Genomic DNA, 23,446 nt, shown 5'->3' with positions numbered 1-23,446 from the left:
GACATTGCAATGGCCAGCCAGGGCTTTGGTGCTCGCTGAGACAGCCACGCTTGCAAGGCTCCCATGGCCCAGCGGCCTTGGGTACAGTGCTTAGGGGTGACTCAGTGCCTTGTTCAACAGTGAGCAAAGCACAATCTCCAAAGTACCTCTTCCCTGGGTTTTGGGGTGCCTCCTGCCCCCCCTCCCAGCCCAGCAGCTCACTTCGCCTTTGCAGAAGGAACTCCTCAATGCAGAAGTTGCCCATCTGCACCAAGTGGCCACGGAGGCTGTGGTTTGGGTGAGCCATCCTGCCCCCAGAAATCTTGCTCTAGAGGAGTTATTAATATTCCTATTGCCCACGTGCCATGCTGACTAGCTTCCAGAGATAAGTGCTCTGCTCATGTGCCTCTGGAGAGAGGGGACTTCCCAGGCCTAATTCAATGCTTCCCATTCCTGCTTTCTTACACACCAATCTCTGTCGAGGCTATGAATATGTCCTGCTGAATCAGTGTTCATCCAGCCAACTTCCCTTTTTCACAAGGGGAAATATTTATAATCCAACAGTCAAGCCACCACGCAGTGCAGCTGGTGGAAGACATCCAATAAACATCCCATCTAACTGCTGCCTTTGCTGCCAAGCCTCCTCCCAAGAACTGGTGACTTGAGCAGCATTCAGCTGTGCTGTTGTCGATATACACAGCTCATATTCATCATGGCTTTTGCTAGGTGCTGGCCATTCTGATGAGTTGCAGGAAGGAATGTTCTTCATGCTAATCTTCAAATAATCAGCAAGGTTGTTCTGAGCTGAAAAAAATATGCGAGTCTGGAAGAATTCATTAAGCATTCTCTTCAGTGGGGAACATAGCTTGATACTCTCCATTAAATCTAGCATGAAGATATCTTTGAAATAGATATCATTACTGTGCATAGATGTCCTTTTTTTATTCTTATCAGGTGATATGAGGATAATATAATTCAGAAATCATGGCTCCATAGCTACAGCTGAGATTAGTCTTGTGTTTCAAATTAGAAATTCCAACTCTCTATTATCTTGGTATTTCCTCCCCAGTGTTCTTGCACTTACTCTCTATGTATAAGAAGGAAAGATCTAGGAACAGACAGATAAAAATGCTAAATATCTGAAAAGTTAAAAAATAATTAAAATTAGGCCTTGAAGAAATACAGCCTCCAGTAACAAAACGTTTCAACATTTAATCATCACTGTCGTAGAATAATAAAGACTTCAGGCTTCCTACACAATAAAAGCTCTTGCTGTCATGTGCAAAGCCTACACAAGAGTATTTACTTTTTTAATTCCTGAATATTTTTCACATTACTTTTGACATGTGAAAGTCTCTCTGGATGGTTACATTAAAAATTCAGTTCAGAATTTTTCTTTTAAAAATACCACTGAAGTCACAGCTTGTCTAAGCTGGGAATCATTTGGAAGAGTTGCCCTTAGACACACTGATACTCAAGCCTTTCCTGGTAGCTAATCTGGTACTTTTCCTCATCTATTTCCCTCAGTTGCTGTCTCCTCGCAGCTTAGGCAGGCACCTTTCTTGAGAGTGAAATCAACCATGTTCCCATCAGGTACAAGTGGAAGATAGGCTCTGTGACAGGATCGCAGTCATCAAAATCTGAAACTGATTCTAAGGAAATACCTTTACAGACATTGGCCAGCACCTCAGGAAAGCATCTGATTAAAGAGTTCAGCAATATTAAAAAGCATTGAAATTTATATGGCCGGCAGAAAGATCCAGATTTTTAAAAATGAGTGTATGTTTTAAGAAGGATATTAAGTCTTCTTCTGAGAGCCTAGGTCTAACTCACAGTTGTTTGATGCTGGAGCAAATATATCCTGTCCTTCTGCTGTGGACTTCTCCATTGCCCTATGCCATATCCACCTGCAGCCTTTATCAGAGAGAGGACAGTGGAGGAGCTGGTCTGAGTGGCCTGGGGATCCCCATCAGTTGGTAGGGACGAGGTGAGTGAGGGTTGGAGCTGAGCTGCATGGAGGTGGACCTGGCCAAGCAGCTGTTATTTAAGATGCTGTACACTGGGCAAGGACAGCTGTGTGCCTGACAGCACAGTCAGACTCGTGCAGAGCATCAGTACACAAGGTAACTGCTGATTAGACCTTGATTTCAGCATAAATTCAGTTTGAAGAAACCTGGAGTGAGATTTATCTAACCAGATTTAGATGTCTGGTTCAGGATGAGGAGACCTCTCTAGAAGAACTTATTTCTCCCCATTGCTTGGAAAGGAAATGCAGCCCCCACAGCCCACGAGATGCAGAGATATGCTTTTAATCAGATGGATCTCAGCTATGGTCTTTTAAGAAAAAGTAACTATAAAGTCACGCCCCAAACATCAAATGTACTCTCTTGTGCCTTGTTTTGAGCCTGCACTGTGATTCACAACTGAAAGAAAAATAATGGTATGACTTAACACTGGAGAATTTGCCTATTGAGACAAGACAATACCCCAAGCTTCTATTTTTTTACAGTTGTGGCTTAGGTAACAAAACCTCTTTTGTAGAGACTCTTGAAAGCCTGTGCAAACAGTAATTTGTTACCCTTCCTGAGCAGAGGCATGTTTATCACAAAGGTCAGAGGAGGACAGGGCTGGCACTTGAGAGGAGGTAACAAGCCAGCTGCTTCTTGCAGAGGTTGGGGGTTTCTAGGTGAACTCTGTATTGGTGTTTGCTGGAAAAGCTAATCCCAACAGTGTTGCTGGTGAGTAGGAAAGGCCAGCAGGCCTCCGCTGGACATGGTTCAAGCTGCTGGGGCTGTGGGAGAAGCAGGGCTTTGCCTGGAGCCATCCATTGGGAATGGAAGGGGATATGGGCCTCCCTTGAACTCCAGGAGGGCAGTAGGTGAAAGTTGCTGGGAAGTGAAGTGGGAGGTTTCCCCAAAAAGATGGGAGGGCTGTCAGGCTATTGCTTAAAAGTTGAAAACCTGTCTGGCAGCAGGAAAAGCTCTGGGGAGAGATGAGAGAAGAATCATGAATGCTCGCTTCCTCAAAGTGGTTTGTTTGTGATTGAATCTGGGCTGTCTTTGATGAAGGATATTTTGTTTCCCTAAATGAACTCATAATTTAGATTGAGCCCCATAAGTTGATTTCAAGCAATTCACATCCATGAAGGATTTTGAAGTACTTTGTAGGAGCAACTTTAGTCACTTGGTGAAATGGAAGCAGATATATATAAATATACTGTAACAGTAGTTCATCTTCTCAAAGGATTCAACTCTGAATGATTCTGGCTATCTAGAGTTGTTTTGTTCCATGCCTCTTACCCAAATGCTATATATTTTAGCTATATGGCCAGCACACAGTACATGTCATCTCTGGGACAGATTACAGGAGAGACAAAGCAGTGCAATGCTGTTCTATGGCTGTTTAGCCACTGATTTATTTTTAGTTGGTTGAATAGCATCTCTATCTAGATTGTGATCACAATGATGACTGTGAGAGCTATATCCCAACAATGAGTTCAAATAGAGCCCCTTAAAAGGAATGGCCTTGCACTTTCTAGAAGTGGTGCATGGATAATTTTGCATGGTTAGTAAAAACACTGATTAGTATCGTAAAGCATTTGTAATTTTTATAGCATTTTCTCAGTAGCTTGTAGTGGATTGCCAGGTGCAAGGCAGAATGCTAAAGGATTAGAACATAAAAATAAGTCTAGAATAGTTTTTAAGAGGAACATTGTTTCAAATTTTTATTGTCCAAAAGAAGAAAATGCAAAAATGCCACAGCAGCTGACGCAAAAGCAGTAAAAAAAAAGTCTAATTACGTAATTCATACACATTCATACACATTGTTTCATGGAGAAAGCAAATTAGTGTTGCTTTCTGCCATTTACCATAGATAAAAGATACATTTTGGTGGGGCAGGAATTGACTTCTGCTAACACTCTGTGAACTTTGTCAGTTGGGAAAAAATTAGAAATTTGGTGAGGAAAGGCATATTTTCTTCAATGGCCTTTGCTGTCTCAGACTATTTAGAAACCCAAAGGTTTCCATTGCTCTTTTGCTGAAACAGATCTGAAAGCTGAATAATTCATTGCTCTCTTCATCACTTTCAAGACAGTGATAAAACTGCATTAGGGATATTTGGAAATATAAAAGATATCTTTTATCACACAAACAAAATGGTTTGAATTTTGTCAGTGTGTCATGATTGGTGGCTGATATTAATGTTTATTTTGGGGATACACCCATTTGTTGATAGGTGGGTGGTAGAGAGAAGGAATACCTGCCTCCAGCTGACTGCTGAGCTCCCACAGTGCTTAACACAGCAGATTAAGCTAAAATAGTCATGGCTTCATCTGGAAAATTGTGTAACAAGTTATCAATCTCTCCTTCACCTCTGTTCAGGGTTTTTGAATTACAGGAAGCATTTAATTTTGTTAGCCTCCACTATGTGGAAATATTAAGGCATGTCCCTGCAAGACGTTATTTCCTAACCTGCAGCTGAAAGCATCTCCAAAGGCTTTCCCTCTGCTCTAAGTTTCTTTGCACACTCAAGGGAAATTGCCCCATTGCATGTTTAAGTGCTTTTAAAAAAAGCTGGGGATTGTGAAGATACTCACAGCAGCTCTGTACCATTTTATTTCATAACACACTAAAGCACTAAAGGATCTCCAGGGGGGTTTTATAATTAGATCTGAACTTGCCTGTGTGGCAGTTTCTAGAATAATGCATCCACAGGAGAAGACTACAACAGAAAGCAGGGGATAAATTTGTTGGTCATAAATGTAACTCATCTAAAAATGTACTGTGACAAAATGGCCACAGTAGAAAGGGATTGTAGTCAGTCATATATTTGCTTTTTGATGGTTGAGTTCACACTTTGATTCTAGAAAACGAGGCTACTTTAACATGGATGAGCCACTTCCTCTGGAAAATAAGGGAATAGTGAATGTTTTAGACATGTTAAAAGGCTGGATACATATCACTGGTTTGAGGGATGTCCTGCATGAAGAAATTTGTCATGCTGTGCCAGCTTTGTCAGGAATTTTACGGTACAACACTTCATATCTTCATATCCTAGCAATCTGTGTTTCCTAAAGTTTGTGAAATAGTTCTTTCTGCCTTAAGTGCTGCAATGGAAAGAATGTTTTCATTTGCAAATATACTTTGACATATTGCAGAAAGCGCCAAATATGTATTTTATTATGGTTACATTTCCAAATAATTTAATTGTCCAAGTAAGGGAAGGTTTGTGAACTGATAAGAGATTTAAAAATGTATTGAAATGTCCATCAAATGACTGAAAATCTCACTTCAAACAATAAACTGGAGTTTAAAGTAAGGGCAAAGGTCTAATGCTAGGAGGTTTTTGTTGTTTAGGCGGCTTTTTAGTGAATTTTTTTTTTGTGAAAGTTTTTTTATTTCCCTCCAAGTAATGAGGTCACTCCACCAATGTACATTTGGGCTTAGTGCCTGTTTCTGCAGGAGACCTTCACCATATTTTCTCAGTAAGTGTGAGCACAAGCAGGCAAAAAGCACTGAACTGTTCTTTAAAATGCTCTGTAGGTCAACACCCAAGCATAAAATTTGCCGCTTAAAGCCTCTTTAGATTAAAGTTTGTACCGACTCCTTGTTATTGCTTGTCATTAAAGACATGTTTTGACCAGAGAGAGAACACAGCTGGTGATGTTCAAGGAATAAAAGTGGAACAATGGTGCAATATTTTTTACTCAAGCGCACAGAAATCAAAAAGATATTTTGCTGTCTAGCAATATTACTATCTGTTTATTTCTTCCTGCTTTTCCTTACATGTCAGCACACCCAAATATTTGCAGCTGATCCCAGGAGCTGACTGCAACCGTGGTGATCATAAGCACACACCTGTGCCATTTTCCTCCTCGCTGTTGGCAGGTTATGCCACAGAGCAGTCACGGCTCCCAGCTGTGCCTGTTCTTCCTGGCAGCTGCACTGCCGGGCCAGGAGGCTGGAATGGAGGGGATGTGGCGCCAGGGGAAGCAGCGGCCCAAAGCTGGTCAGTGCCTACTTAATGCTGCCTTCCTAAAGAGTAAAATGTATCAAGAGGGGGAAAAAAAGGAAAAACTAGATCTGAGTGTATGCTGGAAAAGGAGAGAAAAAAGTAATGCTCTGTCTTCAAAAAGCATCATAATTTTATTTGCTTTTAAAAACACTTGGATACTCCTACTGAATGGTATTTGCAAGGCATTGATGCAAAGAAGAGAGACATCAGATAAAACCGAATTTTCTTGTGTGAAGAAGTCAAGAGGGAAGTTACTCTTCAAAAGATGAAAAAAACCCCCATACAATAAACAGCAAGCGCGTCTCCCAGCGAAGGACCTCAGAGATGCGGGCCGCTGCTCCGTCCCCAGAATGCTCCTGTGCCTCAGAGCACGGCTCGGTTTTGCTCTAATTTTCCAATTCTTTAACGAGCGAAATCATTATTACTCGCTCCCCTCCGTTATTACTGGATGAAGTTCATGACTCATTTGTTTCATAACGAAACAGCCCCCTCAGAGGCTCACCCCGCGGCCCGCGCCCCTCAGGCGGCCCCGCCCCGGCCCCGCCCCGCGGTGACGCACGGCGGCGGCGCGGTCACGTGCGGCGGAGGCAGGCCCGGCCCGCCGCACTCGGAGCCGCCGCCATGCCGCTGCCGCCGCTGCCCGGCCGCCCCCGCCTCGGGCGGGCCCCGCTCCTGCCGCTGCTCCTGCTGCTCCTGCTGGTGGGCCCGGCGCGGCCCATCTCCTTCCAGCTGCCGGGCAAGGCGCGGAAGTGCCTGCGGGAGGAGATCCACCGCGACACGCTGGTCACGGGCGAGTACGAGATCAGCGCCCCGCCGGGCTCCTCCAGCGGACCCTCCGCCAACCTCAAGGTGCGGCCCCGGCCGGCCGGGGGTGCGGGGGTGGCCGGGGCGGGCGGCGCGGCCCCGCCTCCCCTCGCCGGCCGTGCGGGGCGGGGATGGATGGATGGAAGGAAGGAAGGAAGGAAGGAAGGAAGGGGTGACGTGTTCCACGCGTGACACCGGCCCACGCGTGAGCCGACAGCCGCCCGGCCCCGGCCTGCACCGCACCGCGCCGCGGGACTCGCCCGGTGCGAGGGGCCACCAGCCCGCCCAGGAGCTCCGGGTGCTGGGCAGCGGGGGACCAGGGCGGCGTTTTAGCCTGAGCCAAACAGGAGCTTTTTTTCCCCAAAGATGGGGCTGCAGCGGCCCGTCCCGCAGTCTGCCATTTAATCCGCACAGATGCAGATTATCCGGCGCCTGGCGAGATGGGCCGCTGCGATAAAGCTGTAACCAGGCTGCTGACACCGTGTGCGAGCAGGAAAGAGTTCTGGTGACGTGGCTTTCCCAGGGCTCCCTCCATGCGGAGGGCCTGGCACAGCGGGATCCTGGCACAGTGCGATGGGTGCTGGGAACATTTTGCTGTACCGGATTCTGGTACCCAAAATCGCTATTCTCATCTTGCTGTGTCGTGGCTTGCAAGGATTTTAGGTAGGCAGATATTTGCTGCAGGGAAGAAAATGATCCTGAAGGATCTTCAGGAAGTACAGGATTGGCAGAATATTCATGACACATGTGTGACATGCAGCTATCAAACTTCAACAGCTTCACTTTAATTCAACAACTTCACTTAAATTCTGCCCACAGTCTGCCTTTCCTAGGCTTTTTTCAAAATTCCAACCTAGCTGAATAAGGTCTGTTGCTACTTAGTTCATTACAAGCTTTCTGTCCCCTTTTATATTTCTGTCTGCATTCCCAAAGGTTTCAATACTAAGCACACAAATAGAGACAGAATGGTCTGCTCAGGAGTTTCTGAAGTTGGTGTTCTTGAGTATTTCAGGCCTCCTGAAACCAGGTTGCCTTTCCAGCAGCTGCCTACCAATGCCTGAAAGCCCTGGTATTATTGACAGTTGTACTTGCTTATGGCCGTGGACGGCTTCTTCTGGAGTCTTACTTTTTAAAAAATCATGTTGTTCTGTTCTTGCTTCATTTGTTAGAGGAATGCCTCGTCTAGGCAGAGCCAAGCAGCATTAAGGCTTTATAATATGGATGTAGTGTTTGCCTGGTAAGGCACATGTATTTGAGACAGAGTGCCGTGTTCCCATCTGTCTCTTTAGTGCTTGGTAACCAACCCTCCTGGTTCTCAGGTTCCCCACTCTTAGGTCAGTTGACCCCAAGGTCTCTTCTAAAACTCAATTTTATGACACAGAACTTATCTAGGAAGGTGATGGTGAACCAGTGTATCCCATGTTTGAGTCTTAGTTGGCTTTGCTGATGAAGCTAGTATCCCGGTGGTACTGCTTATAGAAGTTCTTTTTTGTTCAAAACATAAAATGAAATAGTTTGAAAAGCTGCAAAGGAGAAAAAATAATGAATGCAGTTCTTGCTTTCGTTCTTATTGTTCAGGTATGCTGTGTCCTCCCAGTATGCTGGGCTTGTTCTAAGTGCTGAAACCTCTCTGCTAGTGCCTGCTTTCTCTGTGGTCTGTGCGGGAAGGGTCGGTTGAGGGCATGATGCCTGCAGGTACTCTCTGTTCTGCTCTGACCCCTTGGATTGGGCCAGCGAGCAGAGGAGGGTGGTCGGTAGCGGTGTCCCGGCTCAGTGGGTTCCTGCCGGTGAGCGGGGGTCTGTGTGTGTGTGTGTGCTGGCCCAGCGCTGACAGTGCCCCTCTGTCGTGGGGAGCCCGCGGCGCTGCCTGGCAGCCGTGCCTCTGCCCCATTGTGCAGCCCGACCCTATCGCGCTGTGTGTCAAGGGCAAACAATGCCCTGTCTGTAGGGGATTGCCTTACCGTAAATAACGTTAGAATAGCATGAAAAATTCCGTTCAGGTCGACTCCCCCACAAGCGTTCTGGCCGGGCTATTAGCAGCTTCTCCCGCCCTCGCACCCCGGCTGAATGGGCAGTGTGTGTGGCTGATTTGGGTAATGCTATTCAGTTTTGATGGAAGCGGATAGCAGAGCCTTTACTGTCCACAATGCTGTTCACGAGCTGCAAAGGGCAAAAGTGGATCAGGCTGCATAAAGATTAGCTCTGGTGCCTACAAAGGCATACGAAAATAGTGCTCAAAATAATAGGGGCATCTGAGAGCTAAGTTGTTCTAACTCGTTTTTGTGATGGAGAACCTGGTGTACAGAATGTGTGATGTCATGCTGATGAGGCATCTTGGTTAATTATGACCCCTGCACTAAAACAGCACATGCCATGTTGTGAAACATACACAGTCCTTTACTGCAGAACGGCCTGCTCACTTGGGCCCAGTGCCTCCCAGTGCCTCCCAGTGCCTGGTGCCTTCCAGACAGGAGGTAGCTGGTGGCTTGTGGCAAGGGGATCGCGGCACAGCTGCCTGCACCTGGCTGTGCAGGCGTGCTTTCATCTGCTTGCCACTGGAAAACAGGTACAGCTCTGAGCTGCTGCATGGGAAACAGTGCTCCTCTTTGTTCTCAGACACTTGACAGCATATGGTGCAGGGGCAGCTACAACAAATCCCTTAACAGGCCATTGTGGGATAATCTGTATATAGAGGAAGCTTGTTCCTAAAGTCTTGCCTGCTGTGGTTTATACCATAAAGTGTGAGATTTTATATAGTTGATTGTTTTTCCTGCCTAGTGCAGGAGCTCTCATCCATGGGTAGGTCCACACTTGTTTCAAATCCAGTGCCAGAGAGTTAATTAAGTGCTCTAATAAGAATAAAGAGTGTTTCTGTAGAATAGTTCTGGGTATATGGCCCTTTTGCGTGGCCTTTGTATAAGGAAAAGGCTGGAATAAAAGAGAATGTCTGACTTAGCTTTTCCATGCCACAAATTATTTTGTGTACTTTGGTCTTATTATTAAAATTATTCACAAGCTTTTTGCTTTCTTTATCTCTTAAGAGTTTCAAAGACCCCTCGTAACTTTAGTGTCCATGCTGTATCAGACATACCTGTTATAAATTAGCATTGAGGGAAAATGGGAAGCACTCCAGTGGATTGCACACTGTTCGTTTTCATGCAGTGTTGTAACACCTTCCGTTTTTTTCACCCCTCTCCCCAATCAGTGTTTCAGCTGGATGGAGCCTTTAATTGAGCACAATTATTCTCAAGTTTGCGTCATGAAATTCGTGTCCTTTCTTTTTATACTCTTTGTTGAAGCATTTTTGTAGACCTTGCACAGTTTTTGCCTATTCTTAGTAGTTTTATAGACTTAGTGCAAAGCAGTCATTATTCTGTCTGTGTAGTCTGAATTGTCCTCTGAAGTGGCCGCTTTTATGGATCCTGGCACCCAAACCTTGTGTAATTCAGGGCCACACTCATGGTTCGTTTCTAGAGCAACAGATGTACCCTTCTCCATTTCACCTTCTGGGGAATGTGACTCTTGTCCCATAAGTCTTCTCCCTATCTCTGTTGCCATGGGAATTCCTGAATTTTGCTTGCAAAATAAAGGCAATGAATGACAGTTTGGTTCAGCTACAATTCTTACATGTAGTATATATTTGGGATTCATAGGAGGAAGAGAAATTAGTGGGGTTCAGTTTGGGATTTTTTTTGATTCTTTAGGCAATAGATTTTTGGTGGGTTTTTGTGGGTTTTTTTTGGGAGGGGGGGAAGGGGAGTGTTGTTTTTTGGTTGATTGTTGGTTTTTGGATCTAAGAGTCAATAATTACTTCTTAGTCACTCTTCGTCAGCTCCTGGTGTGTGGATAAGGAGGGGAGGAATTGATGTAGTCACAAAGAAGGAGGGAAACTGTTGAAAGGAGAAAGCAGCAGATCCAAAGGGGAGGCTAGGATTACTCTTGCTGCACAGGCAGCATGAGCTCACAGCAGCAAAATACTCTGTTTCTTACCTGCATTTTCCCTTTTACAGATAACTGACTCAGCTGGGCACATCCTGTATGCCAAGGAGGATGCCAGCAAGGGCAAGTTTGCCTTCACTACTGAAGACTATGATATGTTTGAGGCCTGCTTTGAGAGCAAGCTTCCTGTGGGTAAGTGAAACGAAATGCTGTCTGTTTCTAGCTTCTGATGAAGTTTGTCTAGCTGTGTGGATTAGGAATATGAGTAAAGTGGTCCACAAAGCACTTCTTGACTTTTAAAGCTGATTTTCAGGGGTTTGTGGCCTTCTCACTGCAGAACATCTGCTCTGTGTGTTGCATTTGAAGTAATCCCCTGTGGTTGTTGTGTAGAGCACTTGGGTTTCCTCTGAAAGGGGAATTGGGCAATTCTCCTGCAGAGGTCACCACAGTTGCAGTGAGTGGCAGTACCAGTGAGCAAACCACACTTCTTTTGCCAGTTCATGCTTCTCCCTGTCTTGCAGTTGAGCCAGGGCAGAGCTGGGTGCTATCATCTCCAGGACCTGTCTTTCACCCCAGCAGGCCATTTCTTCCCCATTTGTTAGAATGTGATCTATGCACAATGTGTTCTTGGTAGCTATCCTGCTACCAGGTTGACGACTGTTTAATGAGGTTGGATTTGTGTGTCTAGGGAATGTGTCCTTGATTTGCACCCACAGCTGCTCTTTAAGTGGTCAGTAAAGGGAAGGGGAAATGAACAGGGACGTCAGCTTTGCATTTGGCTGCAAGCATGGTTGCCTAACGAGGGCTGAGGCTTGTTTCCTGTGAGTGTGACGCATGTATTGCCTGAGCTCAGCTTAAGGGCAAACGTGCTGAAAGTGGCCAACGTGTGGGTAAAAGTCTCATCAGTGGTGCTGTGAGTGCATGCAAGTTTGGAGGTGCTCCATATTTTCATGGTTACTGTCAGAGTTCTGCTCCTTGGGCCTGGTTTTTCTTAGGTCTTATCCTAAAAGATCCCAGAGTGTTTCACAGAGCTTTCACTAGCAGCATTCCTCAAATCAGTTGAAAGGCAGCTGCTGTTTTGCTATTTCTGCTCCATATATAAGATGTAAATAGTTTGCAAGTTGAAGAGAACTTTACATAAAGAGAAGGCTGTATTCTTTGCTGGGATTGGGAGGGATCTGGCTTGTAACACCTCTTCTATGGTATTTTACAGATAAAATAGTGATTCGAAATGCTCAGGATTATGTTTTTTATTTTACTCCAAAGGTAGGACTTCCAAATATTCCCTAACACATTGAGACATGTAGGCACTTGTGACTCATCTGGGAGTCACTCGTGCTATTTACTTTCCAACACCTGGGTATTTGAGAAGTCTCCAGACAGTCCTGCAGACCTTTTCATAGCTTCCATGTGATCACACACTGAAGTGGGAAAGGTTTCTTTCTTTAGTTGTGTCTAGACTCTTAGTTCGGTGCTTTTGAGTAGAGGTTTCTTGCCTAGACCAAGCCCCTTACAACTGTTTTGATTGTAGCAAATGTTTGATCCCTGACTCCCTTGTTGCAAGTTTGTTTTAAAGCTTTCAATATGGTTGAGGAGTAAGTAGTTCTAAATGCAGTTTCTACCTTGATGACCTGTGGGGCACTGAGCTGCCAAAATAGAGAGCTCATCAACTGAGCAACTGGATCCTCTTCTGGAGGCTTTCTTTTTGGACCCAGGTGCCCCAAATTCCACCTGGAGTATCTCCAGACCTCCCATGTCTGTGCTGGAAGTCAGGGAAGTATTAAAGTAAGGGACATGACACTGTGAGGCTTGATCATCTGCAGGACTTGGTGAAGGTACTTTGAAAGAAGTGACCACGTCACAAGGGAGTACCTTGTTTCCTCTGTAAGGTCAGCATGGGAGTGGGGGCACTTAGCAAGTCTGTTTAATTCCCATGTTTCTCTTTAAAGATTAGGGTCTTTTTCCCAGTCTCATCAAGTAAGTAATCAGGGCAGCAGCCAAGGAGGATGTTTGTGGAGTATTGAAAGATACAAACTGTTGGTAGAGGAAACCTAGAGCAGTTGGATCTTAAGGGTCCAAGCAACTGAGATTTCTCAATCCCTAACCACAGAAATGAGGAAGAGGAAGTGAAAAAGAGGTCCTATATTGAGGGTTCACCTTATCAGAGTGGAGGAGTTCTTAGGGTGCTTCTTGGAGCTGTGGGTATTTGCATGATGGGCTTTTTACCCTCTTCCAGGCAGTATAGTCCTGTCTTCCTGACCAGTGCTCTGCTCCCAGGCACATTTACACTCCCATGACATGCTGATCTCAGGTGAACAGCCTGGCCTCACTGCATTCTCCCTTTAGGGCTCTTCTGTGTGCTAATCTTTAGCTGTATGCTCCCTCTGTAATCCTTCTCTTCTCAAAGAGTGTTAGGACTCATTTTTTCTGAAATTCCTGTGGGAAAACTTTTTGATATTCAGTTCAACCATCCTGCTTTTCCACTGACTTTGCAAATTAAGAGCTCCCCTAATTTCCCAGGAAACAGTTCAGTGCTCATGTGAGATGACCTCTTGAAGACCTGAGGAGTGTAGGTATCAGGAATGTAGGCATCAGTTTAGTTCATGATCTCTGAATCTGGACTGTTTTCCTCTTTGCTGCTGATGCAGCTTGCTCTGGTGAGCCTTGGCTGCCACAGAAGCAAGGGGTTTCTGAGGATTTGATGACTGTGAAGGGAGCTGCCTTGAGCTTAGTAAACTTATAGGAGAGCAGCTTGAGTTTTTCCCTGCCAGTCCCTGACAATGTCAACCTCTTGCAAAATGTCTGCTCTCCATCCCTTTGCACCTGGCAGATTTAAGGTTTCTGGTTTCTTACTTCGTCTTGGCAGCTCTCCCTTCCAGTCTAGCAAATAAATTCTTCTAGCTCTGTTCTTCTGCTCACTGGTCTTTTCATCTTTCTCATCTCTTCCTGCAAACTTCAGCTCTCAAATCAAGTTGCTATAATTTGAGCACCATTAAAAAAACCTCTCACTGAACTGTGTGCTGTGAGTTTTTTTCTACAGCTGCTGTTGTCTGTCCTACCTGCCTGTCTCCATGCGTGCCAGTAACGTGTGTGGCATCAGCAGTCACAACTTGTGGCTGGGGAAAGGAGTGCTGGTGGTTGTATACAGCCTGTCTGTTAAAGAACAGTGCTGGGACTTCAGGGGTTTCTTACAGTAACCAGTCTTTTATAAGGAAACAACAAAATCCCATCCTAATAATAATTTATCTGTTGGGCTCTTATTAGTGCATTCCCATAAAGAAACTTAGGAAGCGGTTTGGCAGCTGATAATCCATTTTATCGGTGGATTATTCATTGTCCTGCTAGCAGTAGAAGGTGATTCTGCTCTGGTGTTGAAGAGCTGTTCAGTGAATGGGTAGAAAAAAAAATTGAGGATGTTGTATCAAAGGTCTGGAATATCTTCCTAGCTCCAAATGGAGTGACCCAGCATAACCTGTACATTGAATTTGTTTGTGGACTGAGGAATGCCCACCTGGCAGCCTTCTGAGACAAAATGTGAGTATTGGACATGCTCCTGGATAGAGACTCTGAAATTCATAGTTTAAGTAAATTCAGACGTTGTGTTTTGCTGGCAGCCAGTTGAGGACAGCTGTATGTCCCAACATGCTGGGATTTGGAAATGTGTTACATACAGACGTATTTTCTTGGTGGGTGGTAGAGAATGATGCTCAGATAAGCTGATGTGCAGCATTTTTGAGAGTATCTGATATGACTGTCTTACAATTTTTTTCCCTCTTGTGAATGTTCTCAGATGTGACAGTTTGTAGCAGTTGAAAGAAGCTATAAGCCACAGGTTTCCCTAGCCTGGGGGTATCAGCCTTGGAAGATACCTGCTCTGCTGGTGACTGCAGCCTTATGTGCTGCTAGTGTGGCTCCAGCTGGCAGCTCTCTGGGGCAGTGTTTTCCCAGCTTCAGAAGCCTCTTGCTCTCTCAGGGTTTGCATCAGCAGTGTGGTTCTTGGCTGTCTGAGATGGTTGGTGAAGGGATTGCCTTGGCTTCTGCAGATACTCCAGTATGTAAGGCCTCATAGGCCATGTTCCTCAGTTGGAGCAGTTTATCAGTTGCTCCTTTGAATGCCATTTACAGCCATTTCAAGCCATTTACAGCCCCAGTAACCTTGACAAGTTGCTTGTTCACTTCCTGTGAACGTGGGCCTCCCTGTTGAATATTTGTCCCTCCGGTGACTTGTCTTTCGCTAGGCTGTCTCATAGCAGCTGGTGCTCATGTTCTAATCCTCTGCAGTTTTTACAGTGATTTGCATCTTGTAGACACTCAGTGCATTTGGTTACAGCTTGTTCTCATTATATTTGGGAGGCTCTTCTTCAGCCAGGATTTATTGTGAAGTCTCTGTATTTTTAGGCTGGACTGTGCTGCCTCCGCAGTTAGCTGCAGACATGAAGGGAGGGGAGGGATTTGAGTTCTTCCTCACTGGTGGGAAGAGCTGGTGATTTCCTGGCAGGCTGACTGTTTCACACAAGGAATCCTTTCATTATGCTTCCAGGAACAGGGAGGATGCCGGACCAGCTCGTGACTCTGGATATGAAGCATGGCGTTGAAGCAAAGAACTACGAGGAGGTATGTCCCCTGGCTGCCTGCACTGCAGGCTTCCCTTTCCCAGCACTCACGTGATGCTTTTGTAGATCTGGGCTCGTGATGGGAAGCTGTTTTCCCAGTGGTGATGAAAGCCTGTCTGCAAACTACAATTGCAGTGAAGCTTTGTGTGTTACAGCAGAAAAAGAAGACAAACATCAACTAGAATTGATTCTGTACTCTGGGAACTGGAGCCTAATGTGTGAATTTCTTCACTAGGACAGCATGAGCCAGCTTCTGGGCATAGGTATTTAGAGGCAACAAGACACTGAGAGGTGGAGTTTCCCCAGCCCCTGCAGCACAGGTCGTCTGAATTTAATATCAGACCCTCTCTTGAAGGTCAAGTTTCAATGTTACTATTCTTACCTTCCTGCCCGTAAGATGTACTGGCTCAGCAGGCCTGAAGTGGCTCTTGTGTGTTTCCAAGAACTGGTAGTGTATCAGTGTAAAGGTGCTTGGCAGAGTAGTAGCTGCTGTGAAATGGGTATTTGGTTTGAAGGTGTGACATTGGAAATAGCCATAAAAGCCTCAACATTTCCATCTTAGGAGGACATGGCTTGCTTAGGCCCAAGAGCTGGCTGTAGGGTAGCAGTTATTTTGTGGCTGAGACAGTCCTGACTGGTTTGGATGCTGAATTTTTATGGCAGCTATCATGCTTTTGTCTCACTGGAATTTGGGATGAGTTACCCCCCAGTACAGAGCCTGTGCCTGAGAAAATGAGAATTATTGATGGAGAAAGAGTCCCACAGATGATTGCTGTGTCCATTGTGCATAAGGGCATGGGAGATGCCATAGAGGGGAGAGTGGGTAGCAGAGGAGGCTGTGCATGGTTCCAGATAGAAAATTAACAAAAATCCGAGATGATAATGCTGGTGTTTTTATATCCTTTCAAACTTTGGGCTGTATGGTCTTGTGTGGTTTAAGTTGGCTGGGAGCACTTCCTATGTGGACTGTAAGGAGGTGCTTGGGGTCAGGGAAAAGCAAAGCAATCATAGCTTAAGTCAGTCGGGAGTGCATCCTACATGGAGAGTAAAAAATGTGCTGGGGGTCGGGGAAGAATGGAGCACTCACAGGGCCAGCTGTTTGTCAACCTGCTACTGAGGGATTGCAAGATGATGAAATTTTATGGGGTGAATCCCTGAGAGCATAGCTGGGAGGATTATGTTTGCTATATTTACAAAATCCCTTTAAATACCACCCCACAGCATACTCTGGAGTTACTTTACTGTAGTGCTACCAGAAGCACCATTGCTGTGCAGAAAGGTTCTCTTATGGCTGTGTATCTACATACTCACTGGCTGTACTGATAAAACTGTCTGGGAATAAATGCATCTCTTATGCTCATTGAGGGAAAAGGTCCATGGACAAATACAAGAAAGAAAAATTTAGACTTGCAGTCCCACTTGATACCAAATGCAGATCTTGGCAGCCCTGGCAATCATCCTTGACTTGTGAGGACCTCTCAGAGTTGTAGACTGTATTGAGCCTTGTTGAACAGATGCCTACAAAGGACTCAAACTGACTTATTATTTGTACAACTGCTGTTTAACCACACTGCTTTGCAATGTGGTTTTCTTTTCACCATCTCTCTTCGCAGTTTGCTGTAGTAGTTGTGAGTTTTGACTTGACAGGTTGCTGTAGGGTCTCAGAGGGCAGGAATTTTGCTTGGGTTTCTCTTGTGGAATTGCAGCCTTTTTGAGCCTTTTGCTTGTGATGTTCATGTGTTGTTGGGTAACAGTGACCTGTTGTACAGCCCTAGTCCTTCTTGTTGAATTGCTGCAAGGAGACTTGATTCAGGGAGTTTAATGAGGGTCACTGATACTGTCCAAGTCTGGCTTCATAAACTTTCATAGATCCAGACATTCTTGGAGCAAAGCAGCTGGAATAGTGAGCCAGATTAGAGAATCTAACTGCAATGTCATATCTTAATTATCTGGGTTTGGGAGAAATAACTTTATCCATTCAATGAGTAGAAATGAAGATTTATGAAAGTGAAAATATTTCTGGTGGCGCTAAGCATGCTTGATGATCTAGGTTTTTTTTCCACATTGACTACTTCTTATCAATTCTTGGCTATAGTGTATCTCTTTCTATTCTAGAAGAGAGTTAGGCTTTGACAAATCTTTTAGTGACCACTGAGAAGCTCATTGGGGTTGTTATCCTGGTGCTGGTACTCCAGATGTTCTTTCTAGGATGATGATGTTCCACTATCACAGATGCTTGGTGGGCTTTTTTACAAAATCTCTTGGAGCAGCTGTGCATATTGGGTTCATTAGGGGTAAAAGGTTCCAGGACTGCCTGGGAAGGTTGTGCTTAAGGAAAGACTGGACATGGTACTTAGTGCCATGGCCTAGTTGTCATGTGGTGTTAGGTCTTAGGTTGGACTTGATCTAAGATATCTTTTCCACTCTAATTGATTTCATGATGCAGGATACACATCTTAGAATAATGCAGGACTAAAAGTAGCTATTAGATTGTAGCTACACCTATTAAGAGCAGCTGAAGGGGTGCAGATGGAGCAGATAAACCTTCTTTTTTCCCAGTGGAACCCTTGTAGCCTTATGTGAATGAGGAAATGAGGCCTCAAGGAAGATAAGGGAGCTGGTGCAAGGCAAGCTTGTCAGTACAGCTGCCCAGGACCTTGTGTGTGTTACAGACCTGCTGCTCTAGCAGTGTCAGCAGAGTCTGGGCTGTAGGCATGCAAACTCTGGTGCTAGTTTTTCAGCAAAGGTCTCTGCTGGCAGATACGTGGCCAGGCTGCAGGGTTTTCTCATTACAATCTACTGGCTAGAAAGCAGGAGGGGGTTAACCTACTCCTTCCTACCCCTCCTCTCAAACACTCCAAACGGACACTGCTGTGCTGGCAGAGCTATAATATACAGCTTGCCTCAGCATAAAACCCTCAGATGATTGTTTGATGGCTTGCTGCTTGCCAGGATATGTGTCATGTGGAGACCCTTCAGTGGAGGGGCTGATTAGCTAGCGCTGGCTTGGTCATGAGCATCTCTTCAGCTCTGGCTCTGATCCCCAGGCAGCTGCATCTGAAGTGGCAGTTTGGGGATACCTTCGTGCTGGGTGCCCTCATGCCTGCCTGTCAGCATGGATCACTGAGAGATGGCCATCATGCAGTTTATATCTGAATAATCCTGTGAGGCTGAGACTGGTGCTGAACTGCAGGTGCTTTGTGTGTTTTCTCTAACTCATTTTTCCTCTGCTGCATTACTTGAGGGCACAGCATCCGGCCTTCACGGCAGGGGCCTGTCACTTCTTGAAATTCTGTTCAAGAACCGCAGTTACCCAAACCCTGGAGAAGTGTCAGGAATTGCATTTAGCTTCCTTTGAGTGTCCTTGTGTCGCACGTTTTATGTAACGTGTGTGTCAGGTTGTAGCCACAGCTGGGGCAGAGACACACGTCTACACATTCCACTTGAACAGTTGCTGTTGTGTGCCGTGCTTCCTAATTGAATTTGCGGCGGATTTTTGGTTTTGGATGCCGAGCGTGAGGCGCGGGCCGGGCGCTGTGCGCAGCAGCGCTGTCCCGCCTGGCCCGGCGCTCCGGGGCAAGCGGGCTGTCCCCGACGGGAGCCGGGCCCCGCAGCGGCCCCGCAGCGCCACCCGGCGGCTCGGCGTCCCTGCCAGGAGCCCGGAGGCTCTGTCTGAGGGATAAACCCCGAGCTCTTGTGGGATAATGAAGCCGCTGCTGCTGGGACCGGGCTGCCTGGGCTCTCTGGGGCACTAGCGAAGGGAGTCTCGGTGCTAATGGGCTGTGTGCCTACGGAGCTGTATCGAATACATATGTGAGTTAGTCACCTGTATCTCAGTCTGTGCCTTACACTCACTGGAGGTTTTGTCATGTGGCAAGAGCTTCTACCCACTCCTCAGAAGCCAACTGTGAATTAGCTAACATGAAGCCGAATAAGGAAGAAGTGTGCTTGCATGCATGCTGTACTCCTCCATTGTGTAGGAGGAGTAGTAGGAAAGTGTGTTTCAGAAAACAGGTGGGAGAAGTGATAGTGTTTTATGCAATGGTAGTTTCTGGCTCGTAGAGGTATTTCCCGAGGGGAAGGATGCCCCAGATCTGTAGCGCGTGGGGAGGAGTGGTTCAAGCTGGCAGTAAAAACCCATGTGGGAGCTTTTGGTTTTGGTTCAGTGATTTGATTCTCCTGTTTTCTAGATTGCTAAAGTGGAGAAGTTGAAACCCCTGGAAGTAGAATTGAGACGTTTGGAAGATCTTTCAGAGTCCATCGTTAACGACTTTGCCTATATGAAGAAACGAGAAGAGGAGATGAGGGACACAAATGGTGAGAGACTGTGTGCCCCTTCAGAGGGATGGAACTCTAAAAACCTCATTTCTGTTAAATGTGTTATTAGGGCAGCATTTGGAGATCAAGCAATTATGGTGGTCTCTGCCTGTTCTGTTCCTAGTAAGGGAAACCTGGAGCAGTCACTGAGTCTTGTTCTGTCTCTAGAAGTCATTTCTTTCTGTCTCCATTCCTAATGGGAATCTGTTCCATTCAGTGCTGCCCATTAACCACAGCTTCACCTTGTTCCCTCTTTTTATCCTTCTTGTTGTTCCCTCTGCTTTTATTCTCAAGTGCTGCTTGTTCTCAGGTGTCCTTGCCTTCATGCTATCTTGCTTTTGCATGAGGGAGGAGAAGTAGTCCTGGGAATTTTGCCTTCTTGGGTGCATCCTGTGATGCCAGACTCAGGTGCAATGGTTTGGTTTCTGTTTCAGAGTCGACAAACACACGGGTTCTGTACTTCAGCATCTTCTCCATGTGCTGTCTTATCGGCCTGGCCACCTGGCAAGTTTTCTACCTGCGTCGCTTCTTCAAGGCCAAGAAGCTGATTGAGTAAAGGAGCAAATCTTCTTCCCCCTCCTCTCAGATCCAGCTGGACACCGCTGGGACCTAGCCATGGCCTCCTGGAGCCATCTCACAGAGGATACCCACTGACTGGAGCTTTTCTGGAGGAACTTGGACCTTAAAGGGGGAGGGGAGCCTGAACATCAGAGGCAATGGGGGACTTGTGAAATCCTGTTGGATGTTGAGGGTGGGGGAGGTCATGCTGGGTTTGGGTATTCCTGGGGCAGCGATTAAATAAAAAAAGATGTTTCCATGACAGCTGCAGCAAGTTTTTGCGCTGTCTATTCTCCTTCTATAATCATGGCTTGATGATGTCTCCCATCTGTCTGTGACTGCAGTGTTACTCAGAACCACCTGACCCTGCTGCGCTCTTTAGGTGGCATGCAGGTCACTCTGGGGCAGAGCAGGGCAATTCCCTGTCCTCACCAGCTGGGATCTAAGCCTCGAGCAAATGGAGATGAGTGCAAAGCAATAGGATTCATCATTCCAGCAGGGCCTGAGAATAGAGGGTCATCCAAGGTTTGGTCCCTGTCGTGGACCTCTGTGTTTCTCCCTGTGGGAGCTGGTGTCTTTGTGCTGAGAGGTCAGGGCACTTGAGCATATGGTGATTCAGCCTGGAGGAAGGGGAGCCTTCTAAGGCAGGCTTGGAAGTGTATTTGAGCTTGGAAAGAAGCCTGCTTTGCTCAAATAACCTATCCAGCCTTGGTCCCACCCTTCCTCCACATGTTTGTCTTGAATTTGCCTCTCTTGTTTTGAAATGGTGCAGCAGCTTTCCTGAAAACCTTGGTCAGGAACAGCCTTTTGTGTAGGAGGCCTCGGTCAGATGCAGTCACAGAGCAGATGGGAGCAGGTCATGCTAGGAAGTTTGCTCTTACATTGAGCAGGAGACTTCTCATCTATCCAGGCAGCTGGCTGAATGTCATTTCATGAGACCTCAAAGCAGGGTGAGCTGATGATAACATGAGGTATGAGGGTCTGTACCCTGCATTGAGGTCTGAGGGTACAGTAGTTCTGTGCAGGGTAGCAGAGGAGTTGGAAGAATGTGGATGAGCTGAAAAAAGGTAGTACAGGGTGGGAATAGGCTAATTCTACATCTGAGGGGGCAGTCTGTACTGTGCCCTCAACAGACCTGTTATTTTCCTGTGCAGTACTAAATAGTAAGAGCCAGCAGCTTCTCACCATTTCTCAGCTGTTCATGTGGCACTATGCTAAAAAAGCCAGGCTGGGAAAAAGCAGGCAGGTTAACTTCCTGGACTTGGTGCAGTTTTTAGGCTGTGATTACAATTCTGTCATCGTCTCTGCATTCCTTCAGAGCAAGTGGTTCAGCAGCACAGCATTCTGGTGTCCTGTGTCTGGGTTCTTCTGGGTAGGGATGGAGTTGTCATGGCCCTGGGCCCAGCCTAGCAGTTTCAAAAAAAGCATAGTTTTACAATTTCTCACCTGAGTCTGATCTATTGCTAGGAAGGAAACAGTTGTCCAGGGTGAGGCAGTGGAAAAGAGGATGTAAAGATGATCTCCTGTTGTCTAAATACATTAGTTCTTTGCCATTTCCCAGTTCCTGGAGTTGTTAATTCCACTGCAAGTATTTTGATTGCTTTTAATTTGTTTGATTTTTGATAAGGCCATATTAGGATCCTAAGTCCACTCCTTTGCCCTTGTATCCATTTTATCCTTGTACGTTCTTGAAAGCTGTTACAGTGCAGAACAGCAGCGGTGCCACAGGACTGAATTACAGAAGTCATTTGAAGGTAGTTTTAGGTCCTACAGTTTGAAGCCTGTAGATCTGTTAAGGTTTTGCTTTTGTTTTTATATAACTTGAAAAGACAGTACAAAAAAGGGTCGTTTCCAGTCTTGTCTGTTTTGATATCCTCTCCCCATCCTTATCTGAGTACAAAGTTACCTTAAAAATGATGGTGAGGCCTTAAGTTCCCCAGGTGACTGTTACACTCTCATTGTTCTGGTGTTATGTTTTGATCTTCACTGTACTGGAGTAGTTACTGGGGAGCAGGTGCGGGGGACTGGTGTGGATTTACCTGTAATGACTGGTTGGGAGACTTTTGTCAGCTTTCTCAAATAAAAATTTTTGGGGAAAAACAACCCACCTCACCTTGTTGCTGTGAGTCTTGTCTTCTTTGTGCATGTTCCTACAGGCTGCTGTTCCCTGAAAGCTGACCTGTTGCAGGAAGTAGCAAGTAAACAGTCTCCACAAGCCTTAGGCTTCTCCAGTAACAATTAATTCTAGACTTGGGAATGGTGCACAGGCTTCTCTGTGGAGTGGGACTAACACAGCAAGTGAGGTGTCCCAATACAGGTTACCATTTTTTGCCTTTCTCTCTCCCCCCCTTCCTAATTATATTGCTCTGTGGGGAGGAATTTTGAGGCTGGTAGTGAATCAAGGGCTGGTGCTCTGGGGTACATGATCCAATTTTTCACCAGCAGCTCTCACGTAAAATTTTGTTCGTTAAGACAAACAGAAGTACTTTCAGTTTGGTACTTCAGAGGAGATTGAAACTCTTGCAAAGATGAGTTGGTACTATGTGAGTGGCAGATACTGAAGAGGGTGGTTAGGCATTTACTGAAATGCTTCAGATCTCCTCTGCTGGCCCTGCAAGCCTTTTGCTATGCAGTAGCCAAGTGAAATATGCCACATAACAAGACTGGGGACATAAAAATGCTAGATAACTAGTTAGTACTATCAGGGAGGATTTCAGGAAGGGGAATTCCCAGATCCCTCGATAAGGATTAGCCTCTGCAAGTTCTTTCCCCGGATGAATATTTTCAGTATGTGAAATCATACAGCTGCTTGCATGCGGTAGGTTGGTAGTGGGTCTTGGTGGTTTTATAGCACTGAGGGTGCAGGGCTGGTGTCTTTGTTCCATTTCACTTCTGGGAAATAGCCTCAAGTTGAGCTGCTGCAGATGCTTGGGTGTGAGCCCATCTTTGTGTGTGACAGATGCATCAGTGGTAAATCCGTGATTGCCTGTAGCAAACTGCATCAGACGTTTGCAGCCTCTTCCACCCACTTGACAATGTGACTAACGATTTAATTATCACAGTACTTAACTCAGCACGTGAGCATTCCCAAGTAAGGTTTATCTTTGTGTGCTCTGCCAGCGTGGGCTGCACCCCGTACATCGTGCCCACTGCAGCTGCTGTTTGCCTACATGTGGGAGGGGATGAACATTTTACACACTTGCTCATTTTCTAGAAGCTGC

At 45.9% G+C, this 23,446-nt stretch overlaps 1 protein-coding gene across 1 annotated transcript; it reads left to right on the top strand.

Annotated features, from left to right (window-relative positions):
- Positions 1 to 6,608: 6,608 nt before the first annotated feature.
- Positions 6,609 to 22,332, top strand: TMED10 (transmembrane p24 trafficking protein 10). The gene is made up of 5 exons (XM_054276151.1): positions 6,609 to 6,843; positions 10,809 to 10,929; positions 15,278 to 15,351; positions 19,541 to 19,667; positions 20,102 to 22,332. The coding sequence occupies exons 1-5, from the start codon at positions 6,616 to 6,618 to the stop codon at positions 20,221 to 20,223; spliced, it is 672 nt and encodes a 223-aa protein (XP_054132126.1). The 5' UTR covers positions 6,609 to 6,615; the 3' UTR covers positions 20,224 to 22,332.
- Positions 22,333 to 23,446: the final 1,114 nt, after the last annotated feature.

The sequence above is a fragment of the Melozone crissalis genome, unplaced genomic scaffold (assembly GCF_028551555.1).
Source record: "Melozone crissalis strain CALT ecotype California unplaced genomic scaffold, PUWL_Pcris_2 ptg000018l_1, whole genome shotgun sequence".
In the NCBI taxonomy this organism is placed as follows: domain Eukaryota; kingdom Metazoa; phylum Chordata; class Aves; order Passeriformes; family Passerellidae; genus Melozone; species Melozone crissalis.
The sequence above is the reverse complement of the archived record's forward strand: the minus strand, read 5'-3'. Positions and strand labels throughout refer to the sequence as shown.

What these genes read in the sequence shown, in the direction of transcription:
- TMED10 (XM_054276151.1), top strand. Translation starts at nt 6,616, where the DNA reads ATGCCGCTGCCGCCGCTGCCCGGCCGCCCCCGCCTCGGGCGGGCCCCG. An exon ending in AAGCAAAGAACTACGAGGAG is followed by an intron (nt 15,352 to 19,540) that starts GTATGTCCCCTG and finishes CCTGTTTTCTAG; the next exon opens with ATTGCTAAAGTGGAGAAGTT. An exon ending in GGAGATGAGGGACACAAATG is followed by an intron (nt 19,668 to 20,101) that starts GTGAGAGACTGT and finishes TTTCTGTTTCAG; the next exon opens with AGTCGACAAACACACGGGTT.